This window comes from Taeniopygia guttata, chromosome 1A (genome assembly GCF_048771995.1).
Source record: "Taeniopygia guttata chromosome 1A, bTaeGut7.mat, whole genome shotgun sequence".
In the NCBI taxonomy this organism is placed as follows: Eukaryota; Metazoa; Chordata; class Aves; order Passeriformes; family Estrildidae; genus Taeniopygia; species Taeniopygia guttata.
In genome coordinates, this window is record NC_133025.1 from 57,693,973 (window position 1) to 57,716,064 (window position 22,092).

General features: G+C 46.8%; 2 protein-coding genes across 13 annotated transcripts; one reads left to right on the forward strand and one right to left on the reverse strand.

Annotated features, from left to right (window-relative positions):
• The first annotated feature begins 2 nt into the window (after positions 1 to 2).
• Positions 3 to 12,717, forward strand: LOC105758592 (uncharacterized). 12 transcript variants are annotated; one of them, XM_072923544.1, is made up of 12 exons: positions 5 to 90; positions 163 to 180; positions 784 to 1,112; positions 2,102 to 2,193; positions 2,383 to 2,560; positions 3,675 to 3,903; positions 4,482 to 5,050; positions 5,948 to 6,089; positions 7,218 to 7,459; positions 9,044 to 9,204; positions 9,647 to 9,894; positions 10,693 to 12,717. In XM_072923544.1, the coding sequence occupies exons 3-11, from the start codon at positions 1,041 to 1,043 to the stop codon at positions 9,873 to 9,875; spliced, it is 1,914 nt and encodes a 637-aa protein (XP_072779645.1). In that variant the 5' UTR covers positions 5 to 90; positions 163 to 180; positions 784 to 1,040; the 3' UTR covers positions 9,876 to 9,894; positions 10,693 to 12,717. The 12 variants fall into 12 exon arrangements, with proteins under 12 accessions (XP_072779644.1, XP_072779645.1, XP_072779646.1 ...); XM_072923543.1 differs by lacking the exon at positions 163 to 180 and having other exon boundaries at positions 3 to 144; XM_072923545.1 differs by having other exon boundaries at positions 31 to 180; positions 2,383 to 2,554.
• Positions 12,718 to 12,955: 238 nt separating this feature from the next.
• On the reverse strand, positions 12,956 to 21,768 carry ADCK2 (aarF domain containing kinase 2). Its single transcript, XM_002197570.6, has 8 exons — positions 20,824 to 21,768; positions 19,997 to 20,143; positions 18,337 to 18,465; positions 17,571 to 17,666; positions 15,527 to 15,778; positions 14,553 to 14,681; positions 14,386 to 14,439; positions 12,956 to 13,756 (listed from the first exon to the last, which is right to left on the reverse strand). Exons 1-8 carry the CDS (start codon positions 21,751 to 21,753, stop codon positions 13,613 to 13,615), a joined length of 1,881 nt encoding a protein of 626 aa, XP_002197606.5. The 5' UTR covers positions 21,754 to 21,768; the 3' UTR covers positions 12,956 to 13,612.
• Between the last annotated feature and the right edge of the window lie 324 nt (positions 21,769 to 22,092).

A 22,092-nucleotide genomic window follows, 5' to 3' on the forward strand; every position in this document is an offset into this window, starting at 1 on the left:
CGGGATCCCGGGAAACTGAGGCAGCCGCGACACTGAGGTATCCCGGGAAACGGAGACAGCCGCGGCACAGAGGGATCCCGGGAAACTGAGGCAGCCCGCGGCACCGAACTATCCCGGGAAACTGAGGGAGCCCGCGGCACTGAGGTATCCCGGGAAACTGAGGGAGCCCGCGGCACTGAGGTATCCCGGGAAACGGAGACAGCCGCGGCACTGAGGGATCCCGGGAAGGGTGGTGGCGGCCCGGGGACAGGCTGGGGCTCGGCGGTGTCCCGGGGCGCGGGGACAGCACGCACAACCCCCGCACTCCCCGCAGCACTTGGGAGCGCCGGGGCCGCTCCAAGGGCGGCTTCTCCGTGAGTTCTCCCAAAAGCTGGCGTCTCCCACGGGGGGCGCAGAGCGGGGCGATCTCCCCAGCCAAGCCGCTCCTTTTCGGAGGGGCGGGGTGAAGGCGGCTCCGGCTGCCGGTGTTTAAGGAAGGGGCGGAAGGAGCAGCGCGTCCGTCTGTCCCAGCCTGGGCAGCCCAGCCCCAGCAGTGCGGCTGCGGGGCAGCGGGCGCGGGCGCTGTCCCGGCGGCGCCTCCCGCCGTGGCTGGGCCGGGATGCGGGACTCGCCCTGGGGTGTCGCAGAGGAAGCCGCTGGTGCGGAGCCTCTTCCCCCTCTCTGGGCCGGCAGCCGGAATGGGAACGCGGGGGCGACGCCTCGGCAAAGAAACACCAGTACAGAATTCCCACCTGAGCATCTGAGAGAGTTGTGTTCTTCTCTCCCGTTTTCCCTCTCGCACAGCTGTAACAGCGGCGCGCCTGCCTGCTTGGTGCTCGCTCAGCAGTGTTCCTGCAGCTGCAGCCTGGTTTCAGTCCCGACACTTTGACGAGGATGGAAAGCCCGTGCTACCGGTGGGTGGATCTGTTCACCGGTGTATGCCGGAGCAGGGGTCAGAGGAATTCTGCCAGCTTCTTGTGGAGAACCAGTTGCATCCAGTAATGCATATGATGTGCCTTCTGGGATATTGAAGTGATCACGAAAGAAACAACCAAAAAATAATGGAGAAATTACCCAGACTTTCAGGGGGGTCCTTTCAAGGAATCCAACACTCCTCTACTCCTCCTGACAAGGTATGATGCCAATGTAAGATTAATCCACACTTGTAGTTCCTCCTGAATCTTTATTGGATAACACTCGACAAAGAGCTGGAGAAGAGTTTCTGCAACCCTCCTGAAGGTATTTTAAATAAGTAACAATATCTTCTCCATTTGTTAACACCCCAAACACCTGACATCCTTAGCTGAAGCAGCAGTGGATATCCTCGTAATTAAGGAACTTAAATTTCCCTGCTCATCTGAGCCATTTTCAGCAGCTTCCAGGGAATAGCAGCAAACTTTTCAACCAGTTTTTATTTACCGTGTGCAATGTGTTGCAACCTTGCAGTGTGCTCCATACTGAATTTATGTTTTTCCATAAAAGCTGAATGCTTTAATAAAAAGTTCATAGTTTTGTTGTGAGTTCTGCCTTCCAACTGCCTTGTATTTTGTCTTTCTGCCTTCTTGTAGTGCCTGACATTCTACTCCCTGTGTCCTTGCTCTCAAGCACCCCACGTTTCCCATCTTGCTCAGGCTGGATGTCTCCACTGCTGGCTTTGACCTGCAGAGGCAACTTTGTCTCCCTAGATTGAACCCCCACTTTCTTCGCTCTTCCTTGACTTCAGGTCCTTTCATTGACCTTTCAGATTTGCTTGCCAGGGGAGCTTGGAAGCTGTGTAAGCTGCAGCAGCGCACACACAGCCACTGGCTGCCCACCCCTGCTACTCACCTAGCAGCTGAATAGAAACCAGGTGCAAATGGGAGTTTATTACATAGTTCTTAGGCTTTTTTTTTTTTTTTTTTAATATTCCTTCCTTCCAAACTTTTATTTCTCAAAATCAAAACCATTTGTGATGAATTTACAGATAAGCAGCATAGTACCACAAGATACAGTGGAAGAATTATGAAGAGAAGTAATAAACTGAAAGTAAATTTCAACTTTGTAGAAAATATTCCTGTTTAAGGATTTAAGTGTTCAAAAATCATGCTCATTTTCTGCTCCATCTCCTCCTTACCCCTTCCAGGTAAGCTCTACGTCCATCTCACGTGTCCGGTGCTGCCACACACCTAATAAAGATTCCTGTAGCTCTCTGCTGCCAAGATGTCCAATAACACAGTAAGCTCATAATCTGTAGGTGGGTCACTGGAAAAGCAGAGAAGAAAAAGCTGGGAAACAAAGAAGATTATTGCAGAGTGTGTTTGTTTTTTTTTTTTTTTTTCCATGTTGATTTAGTTTGTTTTTAGTAAGTTGCAGAGTATTTGGTGCCCAGCTTTTCATTGCATCTTGTATTTTTGTTTTCCACAGCTGTCGTGTTTGTGCCTGGAACCCAGGTCCCTTTTGCATGTCCCTGATACCCTCAAGCAAAAGGAATTTCATTGGTTTATCCCTGGAGGCTTTCCGTGTCCTGAGGGGAGCTCGTGTGTTGGCAAGGAGAGAAACTGATGGCTATTACTACCTGGGCCACATTGTCCAGGAGGTGAAGGTAACTATTTATTGGGAACTTGGCTGTAAGAGCATGTGTGGTATTTTTCCCTGTTCTTCCCAAGCCCTTGCTGTGAGGTGGCTCTCCAGTGTTACAGTGCGCTTCCCAGCCACTGTTGCCTCCCCACGCCCTGTTTTCATCTGTTACCTGGTGCTGTCTGGCTGTTTGCTGTGAGGAGCCCTGCAAGTAAGAACAGCCTGGAGACCAATCTGTTTTTGTAGTTATAATGAGTTTTTATTCAGAGACAACTTATCCCTGTTGTCTACTTTTGCCCGGTCTAGCAGCAGAGTTGGTTAGCTAAACAGCAGCCAGTAATCCAAAATGTTTGTCTCCAGTGTCCACTTTCTCTTTACTAAACTCTGAGCTTTCCTCATTCTTTTCTATCTTTGTTTTTGGGAATTGTGAGATTATTTTGGATGCCATACAGAAAATCCCCCCTGCAGATTTTCTTTTAAAATCTAGTTCATTTTGCAGGTTAATTTAATAAATTTTGGTGCTGGTGTAGGTGAGGATGTCTGTGAGTTTCAGTGTGGGGTAGAACATATTGGGATAGTTATAGTCACGAGTGACATCAGCTGGCGTAGGAGCTGACAGTATTATTTGTGTAAGTGCACTCAGAGATCTGCAGAGAAGGCAGAGATCTGGCAGTAGATCTTGCCCTTACTCTCTGCTGAAGGTTTCAATTAAAGTACTTTAATTTATGCCAATTGTGACTTTTTACTGCTTTTTTACCCTTCTGATTGCTGAAGGACTGTTTGTTATCCTTCTGATTGTGAAGTATGTGCAGTTCTGAACTGCATCATACACAGTTTCTTTTGGCTGCTCTTTTTCTGGTGGGAGGTTTTCCTGGTAGAGTTCTGCCTTAGACTGCTAATTGTGTTCTTACTAAAAACTAACTCCAAAGTGAAAGGAAGAAAAAAATATCTGTGGCCCCTTAAGTCCCAGCTTTTTATTCACTTTTGAAGTTGTATGGACACAGTACAGTGAGGAAAGCTGCATTCCCAGATCACATTCTACTTCCTGGGACTTTTGCCACTTCCCTCTTAGTACTTAAGCTTTGCTGTTAACTGGACCTTGCAAATTGCCTTGCAAACCAAATGTTTTACTCTTGCAGGGCTCCAGGGAAGGCTTTTTAGTTGAGTTTGACCAAAGTTGTGTTCCGAAGGGCAAGGTCCAGCGTGGCTGGCAGGAAACACCTCTCTATGACATTCTGCACTACGAAGATGCCCGGCGACAGCCTCTTGCTCCAGGGGACAGAGTCTTGGCACCATGGGAGGCTCCAGCCAAACGTTTTGGCCCTGGCACTGTGCTAAGGATTGTGGAGAACACAGAAGCACCTTTAGGTACTGAATGTTTTAGTTTTCTTATCAGCACTGGACTTGCCATAGGTGCTGGTTAGTGTAGGGAAGAGAGCAGGCTCCAGCACAGAGAATTCACCTCCTTCTGCTTGGGTTCTCTTCATCCTGTTTTTATTGTTGGCTCTAAGCCACTTTTTCAGGGTCAGAATTAATGCAGCTCACAGAATTTGCCTTTGCTTTATTCTATGGGTGAAAACTTCCTAAAAGGTTAGGAGTTGGGGATAGCATCCTCCCAACAGAAGTCAAAAAACATTCCTGATCTTCCTAAAGGTAACCTCATTATCTTTTAGTCTGCTTTCCAGATATTTCAGGGTAAAATCCAACCTGCTGTGGCAAGTGTGATTTTTTAATATCTCCTGTCTCCTCACAGGAAATTCAGGAGAAAGTCAAATTTTAAACCTGTAAAGAATAAAATCATGGAAGTTGTTACAGAATTGTCTAAAACACAAGTCATTACTTTTAACTCCTGCTCGTTATGAGATAATTCACACAGATTGACGTGCTACTAATACATTACTTGCCTTTTTTTTACACACACCCCCCCCCCCCTCCAATATGCATAGGACACAGTCAAAGGGGAATGCTTGTGAATTTCTGGAATGGGCAGACTAAGGAGGTGTCTTCTGCCCAAGCTCTGCGGATTCCCCTGCCCCTAAGCGATCGCATCATCCTGGAGCTGCAGATGCCTTTAGCAGCCAGGCAGATGGTGGCAGAATCAAGCTTGGATTACCCATACCTTGTGGCACCAGGTTATAGAGCCTCAGGGCACTACAGACAGGGTCACCTGGGCCTGGATTTCTTCCCAGAGGCTCTGTATCCCACTCATCCCTGTGCAGAGTGCAGCTGGGGGTGTACCTCCCTTCCCCAGTGCTGCCTTGGAGCTTGGGAATCCACACGGTCTTCAGAGTGCCAAGTGCAGCAGGAAAACGCCTTCATCCCAGGAGCAAGCCTGACTGAAGGAAAGCTCAACAAGAAAATAGAACAGCAACTGTCTGAATTGAGGATTGCATCTTCAGAAAGCATTCCCAGAGAGGAAGAGAAAAAGGAAGAGAAGCAATTGGAGACAGAGAATGTTCCAGAAGATGTTAGGTCTTGTTTGGAAGAGGACTGCGAGGTTATAGAAACTGAGAAGGTAAAAAGTGCTTCACCCTAGCTCTTCTGTTAATAAATGGTCTGCTGTTTGCATAAATATCTGCTTTGTTACTGCAAGTTTACTACCCTTGGTACCAAGCTAGAGGTTTAAGCCTGCTCCTTATGCCTTCCTTCTAAAGAATGGGGAGACTTTGCACTGCCTTCCTTTGACTGGGATAAGAGCTATAATCTGTCATTATCCCTGGGTGGAGCAGGCTTCTAGAACCTCTTCCACGGATTCAGAGTATGAGAAGTGCTGCATAGCCCAGTCCCTCTGCATTCTGCTTCTGTGTGAAGGAGGTAAAGGCAAAAAAAGGAAAAAGTGTCAGAAGACTTGACACTGGGTAAGGATTATAGTAGGGATTGTTCCATACCAAGGAAGTCCCTTGCATGATTCTTTTAACATCTCCACCCTGTTAGAGGTGTCCCCTCTTCCAGTCAAGGACCACAAGAGATTTATGTAGTCCTCAGCAGCTGATTTGGTGCTTGTGAGCAGGGCACTGGGTGAGGATCAGTAAGGAGGAAGTTCATGTGCACCAGCTACTGCCACACTTATCTCCATTGCTCTGCAAGGGTTGGAATCCAAATTCTGGCACATGCCAGAAGCAGGGCTGTCTTTCAGCCGGAGTGCATCTAGCCTGATCTCTTTTGTACCAGTTTGGACCCTTTCAGGCAAAAGTACTTCAGGTCATCCAGGAGACATAGGGAAACTCAGGAAGTGATCAGAATTATCTATGAGTTGTTTCTTTAGTAAAGAAGTCCCCCGAAATTGTTTTTTTTAATTCTCTCCTAAACTTCAGTTACAGCTTCAGATCTTATGATGTAAATTCATTGAATAACAAGTTTATTCTTTTCCTTATCAGGTCTGGATTTTGGTTGCATTTCTTGTTATTTCTAGGGCCCTCAGAGGGAGACGGTTCATGCTGTGGTTGATGCTGCTGTCAACACAGACAGCTGGTTAATAGAGACAGATCACAAGGAAGAAGCAGAGAGCAGACAGCAGGATGCTGAAACTGAAGCTAATTTTGAACATGAGCATGGTATTGGAGCTGTAACTCTTTTCCCAAACATAAGACTTAGCGCATAGTATCAGTGTAGGATGGCATCATGTGTAAGATCTGTCACCATAATTCTTGGTGCTTCACAAGAAAATACCATAATGCCATCTTTATATATAGGTATTAATGGTGCTATGGCTTGAGAAGTTATTCATCTTCTCTCAAAGTGAAGCAATTTTCAGATGGAACTTGAGACTTTTTGGCTTTTACAGCTTAGCTACTGCAGTAGCAGCTTTTGGGGGTTTTTAACCTATATCGTAAAGCTCAGTATAAATAAAAATTTCCTTACTGTAAAAATTAATATTTAACATTAACTGTGACTGTGTATAGCAACAAGATTTCACCAGGGCTTTGCTGCAAAACAATCCTCTTATCTGTGCTGAAAACTACTGCTTTATCATGTCACTGAGTAGAATTTTCTTCCCTGAACAGCCAAAAGAGGCTGGATCATGATTTTGATCAATTTGTTCCTGTTCTCAGCTTTGTGACAATTGCAGACATCTAAGAGGGGATTCTGAAAGCCTAAAGCTTTCTCTGTTATTGCTTTGTGACACTGCTGGAAGAGGGAGAATTAAAAGTTAAACAGGAGTGCACATTCCTCCTAGCTGGTGTTCCAGCATCATTCTATGCAACTGCTGCCATTCAGGTCTGCCCTGTCCTAGCAGGAAGGTTGAGCAAACTCTGCTTCTGTTCTCAGTTCCCAAAAGCTGTGTTAGAAAGATTGTGCCCATGACAATGTCTCCTGTCTCAGAGCAGGGTGTGGAGCTCAGGCATTGCCTTATCAAAAGATTTATCATTTTTACTCATCTCAGAGCAGTTCATGAGAGATACCATGTAAACAATCCTTTAGCCTGAGTAGCTGTAAGAAGTGGCAGGCAAAATTCAGTTTCCCAGGCCAAACTCTTGCCTAAATGCAATGGCAAGCTTGTTTCTGAAAAGCTGGAACCTCTTTTGTAGAGCCTAAAAACTGTCCCACTTCTTCACAAGAAAATATTATAAAATCCTCACTTGAATATATTTCATATGAGCAGACCTTTTGTTCTTTTAATTTGCTTTCTTTTTATAAGCTTCCTATATTCTCATATGTCCTTGCCCTGATTTATTTGAAAGGTCTTTTTGAGTCCAGAGTGGCAGAAGCTCCAGTCCAGCATTCCCAGAGGAGCCCTTCCCTGGGAAGCAGTGCTTTGGTTCCTTTCCAGTGCCAGAGCTTCTTTGCCCAAGTGAATCAATCACTGGAGAAAGACAGCCTGACCATCAGATCAGCCTTTCGCGTGCAGAGACCACACAGTTCACGCCTGCTGGCTGGGAGAGCCACACATCTCCCAAACCTTCTAAAAGGCAAAAGCATCACAGTGAGTATTTAGGTTTAGTTCTTGGGATGAGGAGATTTGTTTATGTCATATGAGAATGTTCTCTCCTGTGATCTTTCACAAAGGACTTTGCTGCAACAGGAATGATGCCTGTGTAGAATAATGGTTATTCATGAATAGAGACTTAAGAGCTCCACTTGGCAGCCCACGTTGTGCAGGACAGGGTACTTGTGGTGTTTTTGCTCAGCGCTTTTGACAGGATGTTTTTGTATGTTAGTTATAATCTCTTCTAAATAAGCTTCTCAGCCAGCTCTACTAGATAGCAAAAAAAAAAAAAAAAAAAAAAAATCCTCTTTTACAGATACTGAAAGCAAAAAAGAGAAAGTTTAGGCAGTCATCTGAGGCTCACAGCAAAGAGTGCATGTTAGGGCAGGGGTGGAACTAGAAGTCTTCTGATCCTTAGGCTGGTACTTTACCTGCTGGAAAACATCATTTGTTCACCTCCCACCTACAAAACACCTTTGATTCTTTCTTTGATCTCTCCTTGTGTGTGTCATTAAACACACCCACAAGGTACATTTTTTTTGCTGAGAATAGCAATACACTGGAGAACAAAGTTGTTTATAGCCCCTGGGAAGCCATACAGATCAATGTGTTAAGATAAACCAGTCCACATGCTGTGTAAGACTGGCAGGATCATTATTTGAAAGTCCTGTAGTGTTTTCCAGCTTGTGGTATTCAAGTTGTCCTCAGGAAAGCACTGGAAGGAGACATTCTGTTTGCAGAGGAGAGCTGATAGCAGGAACATACAAACTGCACTTGTGAATAGGAGGATGCATTTGACAGAGGAAAATATTCTGGGGGAACTGTTCCAGCCCCAAACAGCTCTAGCAATGTAAACTGGAATATCCAATATAACTGTATATCTAAAGGTTTGGTGGTGTTTACTTGCACTTCCCTCATAAAGGGTACTGTAAGGAGTACAAAAACAAATAAATATTTCACTGTGGCTGTGAAAAGAGGCCTTGTAGGTGTTCCTTCATCTCTGTACATGGCACAGTGCATTTAAAAACACAAATCAGCAGCACTGCAGCATTGAAATGAAGCAACTGCTGAAGAAAACACTAAGGCTGCTTGAGCATGGGTAGAAATCCCAGACAACAAAAGGTGAAGAGTTGCAAAACCTGCAGAGAACTCGGGAATGTTCTGGATTTGGCCAGATGGGGGCAGGTATTTCTCTTGCTAATAAAATCTAGTAAGGAATATATTAAGTTTTATGATCAGAATCTGGATTTCCATCCAATCCAGAAGTTGACCCAAAAACTGAGGAGTTTAAGCATTGGCTCAACACCAGAACAGCACAGCCTACTGACCTATGGAGAGCTCTTAAGACTGGACTTTCAGACACCTCTTTGTTGATTAAGCCTAATGTTTTCTACAGGTTTTAGCATCATCCTCAGTGTTTTCATGGATGGAAATCAACACTACAGTATTTGTGAGCCTTTGTAGTTTCTAGGCCCCAGGAGTGACATTAAAGCTGGACTGTTCTGGTTTTGTGTGTTTACAGTGTGCATTAGAACAACATACTGTTGGGACTAAGGGTGCAGTTTGCTTTTTTTCTCGTAGAAATTAATCCTTAGTGGTGCATCTCAGAAAAAGTGGAAAGAGCTGAACTTCAACAGAGCCAAGGTTGAGCACAAAAGGTGGCAAGAGGAACAGAGGCTGAAGAGGGAGCAGCAGCAAGATGCAGATGGCACCTGGCACCAGCTACGCAGGGACAGCCAGAGGTGATGCTGGGAACTAACTGCTTTTTGTGCTAAATGTTGGAAGGTTGGTGACATCTGCTCCCTGCTGCTCTCCTTCATCCCTGCACACCCCATGTTGTGCTTTTTGCTGGGCTCTGCAGAGGGGTCACAGTGGTTCCCTACTGGGGATAAAATCAGTGCTTGAGGTGTGAGGGAGTGGGTACAGAGCATTATCTCCAAGGGCAGATTCCCTTCAGGCCTGTTCTCAGACCAAAACTGCTGACATCAGGCACCAGCCCCTTGGGGGCTTTTGCTGCCTCTGTTCTGGACACAGGTTTAATCTTCATAACCTAACAAAGAGGTTGACCTGCAATATTAACTGAACACAGATTGCCAAAATATCTGCTTTGTGTCTTATGCACTGTCTTTCTTTTTTATTGCTCTTTCTTTATGAGAAATTTGAGAAATTTTGTTTTGGAAACAGGCAGCGATTGCATCAGAGAACATTGCAAGGGCTGGAGAAACAGCTGGAGCGCAAAGAGAGAGCTTTGCAGCACATGGCACTGCTCCAGGCTGCTGGGGCTGAGAGGAGCAGGAAGGAACACTCCTTTCGAGAGGAGGAGGAGAGGAAGGCAAGGCAGAGGCTTCATTTCTTACAGACCGAGTTTGCAGAGAGAGGAGTTGCAGGCAGAAAGCAACAAAAGGAGCTGTGAACAAGAGAAAGAAAGGCTGGTAAGGGCAATTCTAGAAGTTATTTTCCTCTTCTGCCACGTTTCCAGCAGTGTCAGTATCTGGAGTATTTGTATATGTCACCTGTTTTACATCCAATATAACTGTATCATTTAGAGATAAAAAGGGTAACATTTTTTTGACGTGTGTATAAAGATGAAAGGTGGAAAGTAAAATTACCTGTATCTGCCACAAAATAAGTCTTTCTGCATGCAAGGAATTAATTTCCATAGATTATATCCATTTCTTACTTCTACTAGTGAGAATCATAGTGCTGTAGGATGATTTGGATTCTGTTCCTCTAGTCCTGACCCCCCTGCCATGGGCAGGGACACCTTCCACTAGACCAGACTGCTCAGAACCCCCTGTCCAACCTGCCAGGGATGGGGCATCCACAGCTTCTCTGGGCAACCTGTGCCAGGGCCTCTCCACCCCCACAGGAAAGAATTTATTCCTAATATCTAATCTAAACCTACTCTTTATCAGTTTAAAGCCATTCCCCCTGTCCCATCACTCCATGGCCCTGTAAAAAGTCCCTCTCCATCTCTTGTAGCCCTTCAGGCACTGGAAGGTGCTGGTGCTCTAAGATCTCCCCAGAGCCTTCTCTTCTCCAGGCCGAACAACCCCAGCTCCCAGCCTGGCTCCATGGCAGAGGTGCTCCAGCCCTCTGAGCATCTTCATGATCCTCCTCTTCAAGATCCATGTCCTTATAGTGGGGGCCCCAGAGCTGGACAGAGATGAAAAGTGAGGATGAAATTTGGTGTGAAGGCTGACTGTACAGTTTTGAATGTCTCAATGTAGGAGTTGCTGAGGAGCAGAATGCAGTCACGGCAGGAAGTGCTGGAACAAGAATCCCAGGAGCAGGACAAACAGCAAATCCAGCACCAGGCTGCCAAAGTGAGAGTGTTCCAGAGGGGAGAGAGTTCTCATCTGAAGATGGACAAAGAAGGCCAGAAACTCTGTGCCCTCCAGCAGTACCTCAGGGAACAGAACCTCCTGCTGCTCCAGGCATCCCTGCTCACATAAGGAAGCTGCAGGCTGGCTGAGCAGGGCCTGGAGCAGTTCACAGACCTGCTCTGTCTAGTCAGCTGTGCAGAGCAGAGTGGTGACAGGTGGCATCAGGATTCCTGGAGAGGTCTCTAATCTCCTTTAACTGCAGCCAGAGTGCACTTCCACTGCTCTGTCCTTCACCTGCCTCTCTTCCTGGGGTCATGGCTTCCCCTTCCCCTGAGAGGGAGCAGAAGGGCAATCTAGAGGCACTTTTCTGCATCAGAAAGGAGGGGTTTTCTAGTGCATTGCTGTGAGTGGAGGTGCCAAAGGAGGAGGTTAAGCTTGTCACATCCTGAAGTGCTCCCTCTTCCTCACATCATCTGAGGTACAAAATGCACTGATCAATTCTGGGTCACCAGAAATTTCACACGGGTATTTAGGAAAGGAGAATGGACATGGCACAATTTATTTGCTGAAATAGCCAGAGCTTTATGGAAGTATCTTTATTTTATACAGAATTGTGCTAAAATGAATACAATATATGTGATACTTTGTTTCAAGTAATGCCTGGAACCAAACTAGATACAAAATTTAAATTCAGCCTGACATTCTGTGTGCCCTTAGAAACATGATACACATTTTCTGGCACATTATGAAAATGTATGCATCTTACTAGAATACAGCACCAGCAATGATGGCAATTTCTTAAAAAAAAAAAAAAAAAAAAAAAAAGGAAGAAAGTAAAATAAAGAAAACTTGTAAAAGTGAGCTCCTTTGAAATCCTGCCAAATCTGAACGGCCAGATTTCCTAGCAGTAAGTGTCAGACTGCATTCCTCCAGGGATAATGGAGAGGCTATGCCTTCAGGTTTTCCCTAAAAAGACAACGTTAAGACTCTCATCCAGATGTTTACAAACTACTCTGAGACCTTCATACCTAAATTGGGTATTTTTAAACTTTAAGATCCGTAATATATGTGCATGAGCCATCCTGAGATTTTTACTTAAAGGAAAAAAAAAAAAGGGAAAAGGAAAGATGAACTTAAATAGAAGGTGAAGGCTTTAACAAACAAAATGTCAGACTTAAGGTCTGAAAAAATGTAACTTGCTTCAGATTATGGAAGCTACATGTGAGGCACAGTTTAGCATTTTAGACACAAAATCCCATCATTTGGAACGGTTTCCACTCTGCTGAGTGTCTGGAAAAGTTGTCTGGAATTTGTTCAGCAAGAACATGGATGGTTGTGCCCCAGACCTGGCACGCACCTCCTGAGGGAACATGGGTGCTGGTGGCACATGGAGATTTTCTTTAGGGTAATGTTTGGAGGGGTTGCTTGCTCCTCTTCTTGTTTGAGTTCTCTTTTACATAAAATCTTGTGCTGGTTAGGACGATGCTCTGCCTGCTTATAACTCTAACTAGACTTAAAGAAACAAGCCTAAAACTTACAAGGTGTTAAACTCTAATCCTGCTTTTATCCTTATGCACTTGGAAATGGAATATGCAGTGATTAAAGGAAAGTACTTTAATGAAATATACTGAGCTGAATTGAAACTTATTTTTCAGACTTCGTTTATATGCTATTAATCATTACTTTATAATCACCATAAAACAGCAGATTGTCTGCTTATGCACTTTCTCTTCATTGCTTAACCACCTGAGAACAGACCACTGCAGAGACCCTGCTCTACTGCTGTTTCACACAGGGTAGGTCTGGGAATATACTCAGTACCACACTATTTCCAATCATTCATGGACTGTATTTCTCACTATTAAAATGAAGCCATAAAATCATTTTAATACTGCTATTAAAGTAATTGACTGTAAATGCTACATGTAATCCAGTTCTTCTTCTGGCTTTATTTGATTTTAAACTTTCATAGTGGGGTTTTGATCTATCAGGAAAATGCTTGGACTCTGGTTTGAAACCTGCTGGGGAAAAAACCCTAACTATTTCCATATCATTTAAGGTTTTGAGTAGAATGAAACCAGGGGAGCACCAGTAGAGAAAATCACATAGACCAGGAAAAAAACCCTCTTAAGTTTCAGAAAGAGAAAAATTAAGACCAAGACAAATATTCCCAGAAGTTGTTTTTTATTATGGGAGTAGGTTTTTCTGCCTAGGTAAATATTTTATTATTCTGTTTATAATCCAAACTCCTATCATAATGTACTAGAGTACAGAAGTTTGAAAAAAAATTTTAATGGTCTGGTTTTGTCATCCAAAATGACTAAGAGCAGACCGCTACATGCAGGATGTTAGGACACTTCTACAATAAAAGTAGAAGTTAAAAGTACAAAAGACAAACAGGTTTACTGGCTTTTTTCAGCTTGAATGTCTTGCTTAGGTAATGCTAGAACATAATTTCTCATACCACAGTGCAGGTAAGTCAGTAAATTAAACATTTAACCTGATATATTTTAAAACAGACTTGATCAATTAACAATGTTTTTGAAGATGTTTTTAAAATCTACCAGAGCACAATAGCTCTTAGAACTGTGCAATGAGTGGGAGATGTCCAATTGTGCAAATTCTTCCTGCTTTCTGGAATAGACCTTCAGATTATCCCATGCCTGGTGCTTGGCTGAAATGACTGAAGGCAGCATTAGTGGAGAGCAACCACTGCACACCACATCCCTGGGGTACCTGTGACTTCTCACCTTCAGCTTCCTCTGTGTCAGCTGACAGGCAGCACAGGCAGCCCCCACAGGGAGAGGGCAGCAGCCACAGGAGTCTATTTGAGGGCAGAAACTGCAGTTTTCATCAGCAGTGGCTTGGCTGCCTCCAGGATGTCCAGTTCAGGGTCCAGTGAACGTCCCAGTCCTTCCAGAACCATGATGGCAAAGATGATGGAAGCAAAATTGCTCTCAAGCTTCACCTAGAACCACAACAGACTGAATGGACTCAGTGGACATTATTTTCTTCTGTACCCCTTCAACCAAGGTACCAGCTCTGCTCTGCCTGAGCTGGGAGGGAAGGGAGGAGGCTGGGGAGAGCATTTGCAACTATAATGCAACTGTATTTTGAAACTATAATGCAACTATAATTTGAAACTATAATGCAACTCCACCAGTTGGACTGTGGCTGACAACCCCAGTTCAAGCCACCACAGGTCTTTTGATTTCCAAAGTTGTTTGCAGCTGTGGAAATTTGTCCCCCAAATAATCAGTTATAAGGAGGTATCTATAGTCTAAGGGACTATAAAAAAGGTAGGAAAAAATAGGTGTTACAAAAATACTCCTTTTAGTAGACAATATCAACTATTAAATTAAGTATTGAGACAAAAAAAGAAAAAAAAAAAACAAAACAGAAATTGGGCTTGGCAGAGTATGTACAAGACCTGAGAAACAGCATGCCTGCAACATTTGGATGCATTCCTGCAGTTCCTCTCCTAGCAGTTTGCTTCAGAAGTCACTCCCCCTCCTTATTAGCCCCTCATATTCCCAGTAGCTCTCCCACCCCAGATGAACTTCCAGCTATTAAAGGCAGACAGGGACAGAACCTCACCTTGTGGGTCATCAATAGTTTGAAGACACTCGAGAGGAGATTTCCCACCTGAAGCTGGAGTACACAAGGAGAATTTAACAGCTGATCAAAAAACCTTTTTGTTTCAGTTTTCAGTGCCAAGTTGCACTGAATTGCAGCTAAGTGGGACTGTGACATGGTGCACTTGCCTTGCCCAAGGCAATGGTGTTCCCCCGGGCCTTGGTGACAAGCTCTGCCATGTCAGCCTTGAAGCGCTCGATGTCCTGGCACTGGTTGGCACGGGCGTGGTGCAGGATCAGCTCTGCCACCCTCTCCCCCTGAGAAACAAGTTGAACAGCACAACCAGAACCTGGTCACTGGTGACTTGCAATCAGATGCTTGCAGTTCTTGCTTTTAGTAGCTGAGAAGTGCCCCTGGCAGCACAGGATGGCCCTGGATACAAGGTTTAGCATGGATTCTTTGGCATGCTTCAGCAGACCAGGACAAAATGTGTCCCTCTTGAGCTATGTTAGTGAGCCCTTCACCCTGCAGCTGAGAGACAGCAACAGGCAAGTAGGAGCACAATGCTTGTCCTCAGAATGAACAGGAGACAGAAGCACTGGGATCTCTAGTCCATCTGACAGTGAGTTTAAGGGGGGAAGAGGATAATGTAGTTCCCCTCACATAAAGGAGCCCAGCAGAGGTCAGACCCCGCCACACACACACACCTGTTTTCCTTCCTCTCCTCTACAGATGCTGATAAAACAGCAAAATGGAGGAAGGCATATGGGCCTTCCAACACCAAGGCTGCAGAGAGGAGCATGTGTGGCAGATCAAGATGTTAACCCATTGCCTCCTCTTCTGTTACAAAACCCAACAGATTCTGCAACAGTGGCTCCCAGGCAGTCCTAATTTGCAGCAGAAGTACTCCTAACCAGGAATGAGCAGCAAGTGCTTTCCACTTAGCACCTCCTACTTCCTGGGGCCCTGAAATTGCTGCACTCTGGCAGCCTCCTTGCTGCAGCTGAATAACTTATCCCTGTGTTTGGGGATAAGATGCTAGCAAGGCTCCTTGCCCCTCTTAGCATTTTAAGGGAAAACAGAAAACTCTCACTTTGGCCATCAGATTCTTTCTGCACCACCTCCCTTCCCCAGCCAGCCCCATGCCGGAGAGGGGCCTCACCTGTCCCAGGACCACAGCTGTGAACACGGCGCGGAAGTTCTGCAGGTCGGCGCTCTGCAGCTCCGCCACAATCCCTGCGTCCAGCAGCACCAGGCGCAGCTGCTGCAGGGATGGTTGCACCCCCAGCACCACGGTGTCGCTCAGCCCAGGCACCACTGCCTGCTCCGGGCGGGCGCTGCCTGGCCATGCCGTGCCTTGAACCAGGATGTTCCCGGGGTGCAGGTCGGCATGGACAAAGTTGTCAACGAAGATCTGGAGGACAGGTAAGTGTGAGAGCAGCTCATTCCAAGCAAAGCTGGTGATGCCAAAGCCCCAGGCAAATGGCAGAGGGTTGTTTGTGGTCTGTTCTCTGTCATTACTAGTGATGGGACAGCACCCTTGGCAGCACCACAGGAGGTAGCTTCTGCTGGAGACCAGCTCGGGTACTCAGGAGGTCAGCAGAGCTGTGTGAAGCAATCCAATGTTTGCTAGAGGTCAGGTAGGACAGCCAGGAGTCCCCGCAGGGAATGGCAGTGCCCTTTGGCAATTAGCCCTAAACTGAGGCATACTGGTGGGCCTTAGCAAAGAGTTATGCAGTAGGAATAGGCCGTTTGCTATTCAGTGGCAAAGGTTATAGTGAGGGGTTAAGTTTGTCTAGTGCGGGACACCAACCCACATTACAACTCTATTGAAAAGTGAGGAAAACAAGAGAAGAGGAAATAAATCTGTGTAGCTCTTCTCTGACTCTGCTAGCAGTTAGCACCAGAAAGACTGGCAAGAGGACAAGAACCAGACATTACTCCCTCCCTCCCTGAGCCTCCCGGCAGCCTGGGACTGCAGGACTTCCTGCCCCAAGGAGATTATCTTTGTATTTCATGGATTTCTCCTATCAATTTGTTCAACTGCCAATTAGAGCTCTGTGACAAAAATATGGTTTTGGTGTTGCCTGAAAAAAATTACTTCTGTTAATTTTATGTCCTCCTTATTGAGAAACTCTACATATTAGATCCATATTCATTCTCATGCACTCATGACTGCATAATCTCTGTCATAAACTACTCATCTTTCTGCTTTCCAGAGTAGAGAGTCCTAATTATTTCACCATTCTGGTATGGAAGCCATTCCACATGAGTAATCATCCTATCTGCTTTCCTCTGCACCTCTTCTAGCTCTGCTGCAGCCCTTGAAACAGAGAGTCCTGGACAGCAAGGGACTAGAACTGCAGAGTACTCAAGAAAGAGGTATTTGTTTTACTTATAGACATAAAGTTGCTTTTTTGCCCTTTAATTCTTTTCTTCTCCTAAAATTTGAAACCAATCTTAGCATACAACTATTCTGTTTCCAGCATTGCTTTTCTGAGTGGTAAAAGCTATTTCAGAGCCTGTCATACTACCTGAAGCCAGAACTGAGGTTCACTATTGCTCTAGCATAATGCTGCAGTTAGCAGCAGCATTTCATCTGACATGCACTGCCCACACACTCAGTACTGTCAGGAGCTTTTGCAACTCTTCCCTGCTGGTTCTCACAGCCCCTCACAAGACACTTGTACCACCCTCTCAACACTCCTTTCCAGACCATTTGGGATTATTTCAGCCACAGAAGAACTAGACAGTCAGAAGCTGAATCTGGCCAGGTTTGTTGTCTTTACCCGAGATTTAGTTCTCCCTAACAAAAAGACAGTTTTAGAGGAGTTGATAAATGAAGAAGCCAGCTCATTGTTTTCCCTCTGAGTCGCATCCACAATCTCTGCAGAGCACATGGCATTTGCTAATAATGTTGCACTTTAAGATACTTGGGCAGTAGGTCAATATTCATTGAATGAATTAGTGGGTGTCCTAAGCAAAGGCTGACTGAGGTGCACAGGCCAGTCCTACTGTGTTCAGGCAAATGTCCCCTCTGCAGTGGCAGGATTCTGTGTCAGGGGCATGTCCAGCCCAGGCTTTACCCAGACCAGATACAGGTAGGAAGCAAATGGGTTCTCTCTTTAGCCACATTGCCTTATTATCCAAAATGAATAGCTTCTGCAGGAAAACAACCTTCTCCTGCAGCCCAGCCAAGTGCCTACCATCTTTAGCAGCATGTCCATGCCCATCCTGGCCAGTCTCTGCCGCAGCTCCGCGCCAATCTCCACGTGCAGGTAATGTGAAATGGGCTCACTCTCCTGAAACAGAGACAGAGCTGCAGTCAAACAACCCCTGCACCCCACCTTCAAACACACCTTCACCTAGGTGCCACAAGTTGGGGGAAGCTGGTGATAATACCCTAGAAAGGATTTGGCAGAAAGAGCTTGCACCTAGTGCGATGGAGAACGTGAGAGAACCAAGGGTTCCTTGGACAGACAGATGGGATTCCAGGGACGGAAACACCCTTGCCAAGGTCACATGCAGGAAAACTAAGCCTGAGAGTAGCTTTGGTCTGTGATTCCAACATCCACAAGGGAAGTGAGGCAAGGAGCAGAAAGTGTCAGATTGCTGAGCTGCTTGCTTTGACCCAGCACAGAGGAGAGGTAAATCACGGTGCTAGTTGCAAAGCACAGGCAAGCAGAGGGTGGCTGCACCCACTGCTGGTCTGCTTGCTTTCAGGCCAACTGTTCACTTCTATGTGGAGTTGTCTGCTACCTGTCTTCAGGGATGCACTGCTTGCAAACAAAAAGAGTGGAAGAGACACTAAGGAAGGACATTGATCTCCTTAAGCAAAAAAGAAAGAAGCATCCTTCTGCCTCCAACCCCTCCTTCTCAAAAAGAAAGGAGGAGGTCAAAAACACCTCCTTGCCACGGTCTCCTTGGGGCTTTCTCACTGCTACCATCACACCCACACCCTGCAATTCTTACCTCAAATGTTTCCACTAGAACATCTGCTGTTACCAAGGGCCAAAGGGGAGTGGGAAACTTCACAAAATCGACATCTAGGAAATTCTGTCGGAAGCGCTCCAGATTTCTGGCTTCGTAGCGCAAGTCAATCTCAAGGGAGAAATAGGAAAGCAGGTTGGAAATTAGATTCAATTAGGATCAGATCTTCAGGATCCTGTGTGAGTTGCAATACTCAATACCAACAAAATTAGTCAGAAAGCCAGAATGGAAACAAAGAAAGAGTGGTGCTTTTTACACCCTCATAGCCTCCCTGATGGAAGAGGAGCAGACTGGGTAATGAATGCTGCACAGCCAGGTCCCAGCCTTTGAAATATGGGTGCCTTTCTAGAGGCATGGTGTCTCAAAATAGACCAGGACCATGTGATAGTCAAAAATACAACAAGATCCTAAACTCAATCCTATCCTGAATGGAAGCTTGCTGTCCAAACAGCAAGGCAGGCAGACAGGATAGAAGAACTGCAGCCCCAGCCTCACTTGACAGAGAGGCAACCATAGCAGGAAGAAATTGAATGTAATGTATACAAAATAATCCACTATGCCAAGTCCAGGCTTGGTTCTTCAGTGATCCAGTGTCTTGACACAAGGGCATCTCTCCTACTGTCTGCTACTGCTCAAGGAGGCAGGATAACCTTGCCTCACCTCCCTTGTCCGGCAGTGGGGAATATCCCAGGAATAACTCCTGTTCATTCAAAGGGAAAAAGCTTCAATGACCCTATCAGATGTTCTCCTAACCCTCAGACTTCTGCACATCCATCCAAACTCTGCCAAATTGGTATGAATGACGACCTTGAGTCACATCTGACCACAGTCAACAGTTACCATCATGGATTTACTGTGCAGAGGTTTTGCAATTGTAGAAAATAATTAAGGTTTTCAAAAGCTTGTTGCAGACTTCAGACTCTGCAATCTAGACACAAAAATGAAATTAGCAGATAATGGCTCATTTTATAGAAACATAAGCCAAATTAAGCCTGCAGTGAGATCTTTGTAAGTTTGATAGTAGCAATGTTTCAGGACTGTGTCTTTAGAAGACATTAGCAAATCAGTATGTTTTCAGATCTGTTTGCAAAATTTCACTGACACTTTGAGTCTGATAATAATACAAGGTAGAATGTGTTATTAACTTCTGTGAAAACATTATTTATGCCTATATATCTCAGTGCTAACAAACATGACTAGTGAGTACAAACTGCAAACATATATGTAGAATTATAGAAAAAAACCCCACATGCCTGAGTACTTGCTTGGAGAGATTCTTTCCTAAGAAGAGGTGTCTCCCCAGTGTTCACCTTTCACAATGCTGCAAAAAGTACTGTGACTATGGCTAGCTAGCTGTTCAGGCTGTCCACTAGAAAACACATTCAAAGTCTAAACATTATTTTCAAAGTCTAAAAAATCATTTTAGATCTAATAAAGACTGTTTTTTCACTGCTTTGCTACTTTGTGAGCGTATAAGCTTTCCTGCAGTAATGTTATGTGATTTGATTAGACTAAAGAACAGAAGCAAAGAGCAAGCCCGCCTTCATCTAACCATTTAAAATGTAGTGGTGTGAACACAGAGCCAGCCAGAGCAAGACAAAGGGCAGTTTTGTTTAGCTGGGGATCATGGCCTGGCACATACCTGCTGCATCATAAGCTTCTCAAACTCCTCCACAATCTCTGTCAAACTGAGCCACTTGAACCCAGGGAGAAGGCCAATGATGCGGCTGCCCATCTTCATGAAAAACAGATCCATCTGGACTTGGTGGACCAGCCCAGGGTGCAGGACCTGCACAAGAACGAGCAGTGGCAAGATCAACTCCCCAGACACTCCCTTTCAAGAAGCTCAAGTGATACATTTCAAATATATAGAACCCAGCTTATTAGGATGGGAGGCAACCAGCTCCCTCAGCTAGTCCTCAGAAGAATTCACATTTTGTCATTGATTTGGTTATAGAGAAACATTTTATCATTGTCACATTCAGTGTATCTGTGCTGGAGACTACAGTCTCACCCAAAGACATTTTGCACCACTTTCACTCTTGCCGTGTCCCTTACTTTTTCAAATAATTTGAGCAGTATTTGAAGCTGCTCAAACACAAGGTTTCTTTAAATAAACTTTTCTGGAACTCACTTTTATGTTCCAGATTTCTTCATGTAAGCAGAGAAGAGGTTTGCTGTCTGGAAGGTGCAACCAACCTTAATACTAATTATTTTAATGTAAATTGGACCCTTGGAGGCATTCCTAGTACCCATATGCCATGTCAAATCTCGAGCTCTCCTTTTGGCAAGAGTTGGGGATTGTGGCTGGCTGGAACAAAAGTGCTGAGAAAGGACACCAAGAGAGAACATTCCTTCTTGCTCCACCTGGCCCTGGCCAGCTGCTCCTCTCTATGGGAGTTAAAATCTGAGGGACCTCGTCCAGCACGCTCCATTTTCATACATCTACCATTTCGGCACATGACTTACTTTAATGGCTACGGGCACGAGATGTCTGGCTGATGACGGACTTGCGCTCAGGAGTGGCTTGGCCCTCTGCTCCATAAGGGACATCCCACTCCCGGGACTTCCCTGGGAGCAGTCCGCAGAACTCAGTTCCTCCCTGCTCCTCTCATCCCGTATGTCCTTGCTCTTCCTCCTTCTCAGCCAGCCGAGGAGGCCTCTAAAGCCTGACACTTCCCACGCTTGGAAGGCGGACCTGAGCTCCGAGGGCGGCTCCAGCTGCTCGGCCCGGGAGCCGCCGATGGCAGCGAGGTCAGCATAGGCTTTATACACCTGGGCAACGCAGCCCGAGCCGACCGGCTCCCGGCTCGGGAACTGGAGGATGCCCATCCACTCCTCACCGAAGGCCTTCCTCAAGAGCTCGTCAGTGTGGCCCCACGGGTGCGGGCTCACCTCGACGTGCAGCTTGGAGAACTCATCGCAGAAGGCCTCCGAGAAGAGGTCCCTGCGGGTGCTGGCCCACTGGCCCAGCTTGACGCACGTGGGGCCGGCGGCCTCGGCCGCCCTGCGCAGCAGCCGCAGCCAGCGGGCGCCCATGCCGGGCCACAGGCGGCCCAGCGGGTAGAGCAGCAGCAGCGGCCCGAAGCGCAGCAGGAGCCCGCAGGCGCGGACGCCCAGCCGCAGCAGCAGCCCCAGGCGCCGCAGCAGCCCCCGTGGCGGCCGCTCCGCTCCGCGCTCCGCCGCCCACGCCGGGCCGCGCCGCTCCGGCCTCTCCTTCCAGGCGGTCCCGGCGGGCACGGCCGCGGGCACGGCCAAGGCCAGGGCGCCCCAGCGGGCGTTGCGCAGCCCGGAGCGCCCGCAGCCCGCCCGCCCGGGCGGCGCCAGCCGGAGCCTGGCCGCGGCGGCGCGCGCGAGCGGCGGCAGCGGGAGCAGCCGCGCGGCGCCGCCGGCCACCATCGCGCGCGCTCCCGCCGCCCGCACCGGGGGCAGGGGCGGGAGGGGGCGAGCCCAGCCAATCAGCGTCCCAGAGCGCGGCGGCGCCCCGCCCCTTAAAGGGCCAGCAGCGACAGCCTGGCCGGAAGCCGAGTGCCGCGAGGGAGGCGCGTGCCCGAGCTGTCCCCTCGGATCGGGCTGTACCGCACGGGGACGGGGCCCTTCACCCCTCCATCAGCTTTGAATCACAGCAACACCGAATATCCCGAGTTGGGCGGGACCCCTCGGGACCGTGCAGTCCTGCTCCCGGCCCTGCACAGCACACCCCAAGAGTCACACCGTGAGAGCCTTGTCCAAACGCTC

Bases quoted from the DNA above. Each gene is read 5' to 3' on its own strand.
- ADCK2 (XM_002197570.6), bottom strand. From the start codon at position 21,753: ATGGTGGCCGGCGGCGCCGCGCGGCTGCTCCCGCTGCCGCCGCTCGCG. The intron at 18,466-19,996 runs GTATGTGCCAGG...TTCTCCCTTGAG, and splicing joins AGAAGCTTATGATGCAGCAG to ATTGACTTGCGCTACGAAGC. The intron at 17,667-18,336 runs GTAAGAATTGCA...TCTCTGTTTCAG, and splicing joins TTCTAGTGGAAACATTTGAG to GAGAGTGAGCCCATTTCACA.
- LOC105758592 (XM_072923543.1), top strand. From the start codon at position 1,041: ATGGAGAAATTACCCAGACTTTCAGGGGGGTCCTTTCAAGGAATCCAA. The intron at 3,904-4,481 runs GTACTGAATGTT...CAATATGCATAG, and splicing joins GAACACAGAAGCACCTTTAG to GACACAGTCAAAGGGGAATG. The intron at 7,460-9,043 runs GTGAGTATTTAG...TTTTTCTCGTAG, and splicing joins TAAAAGGCAAAAGCATCACA to AAATTAATCCTTAGTGGTGC.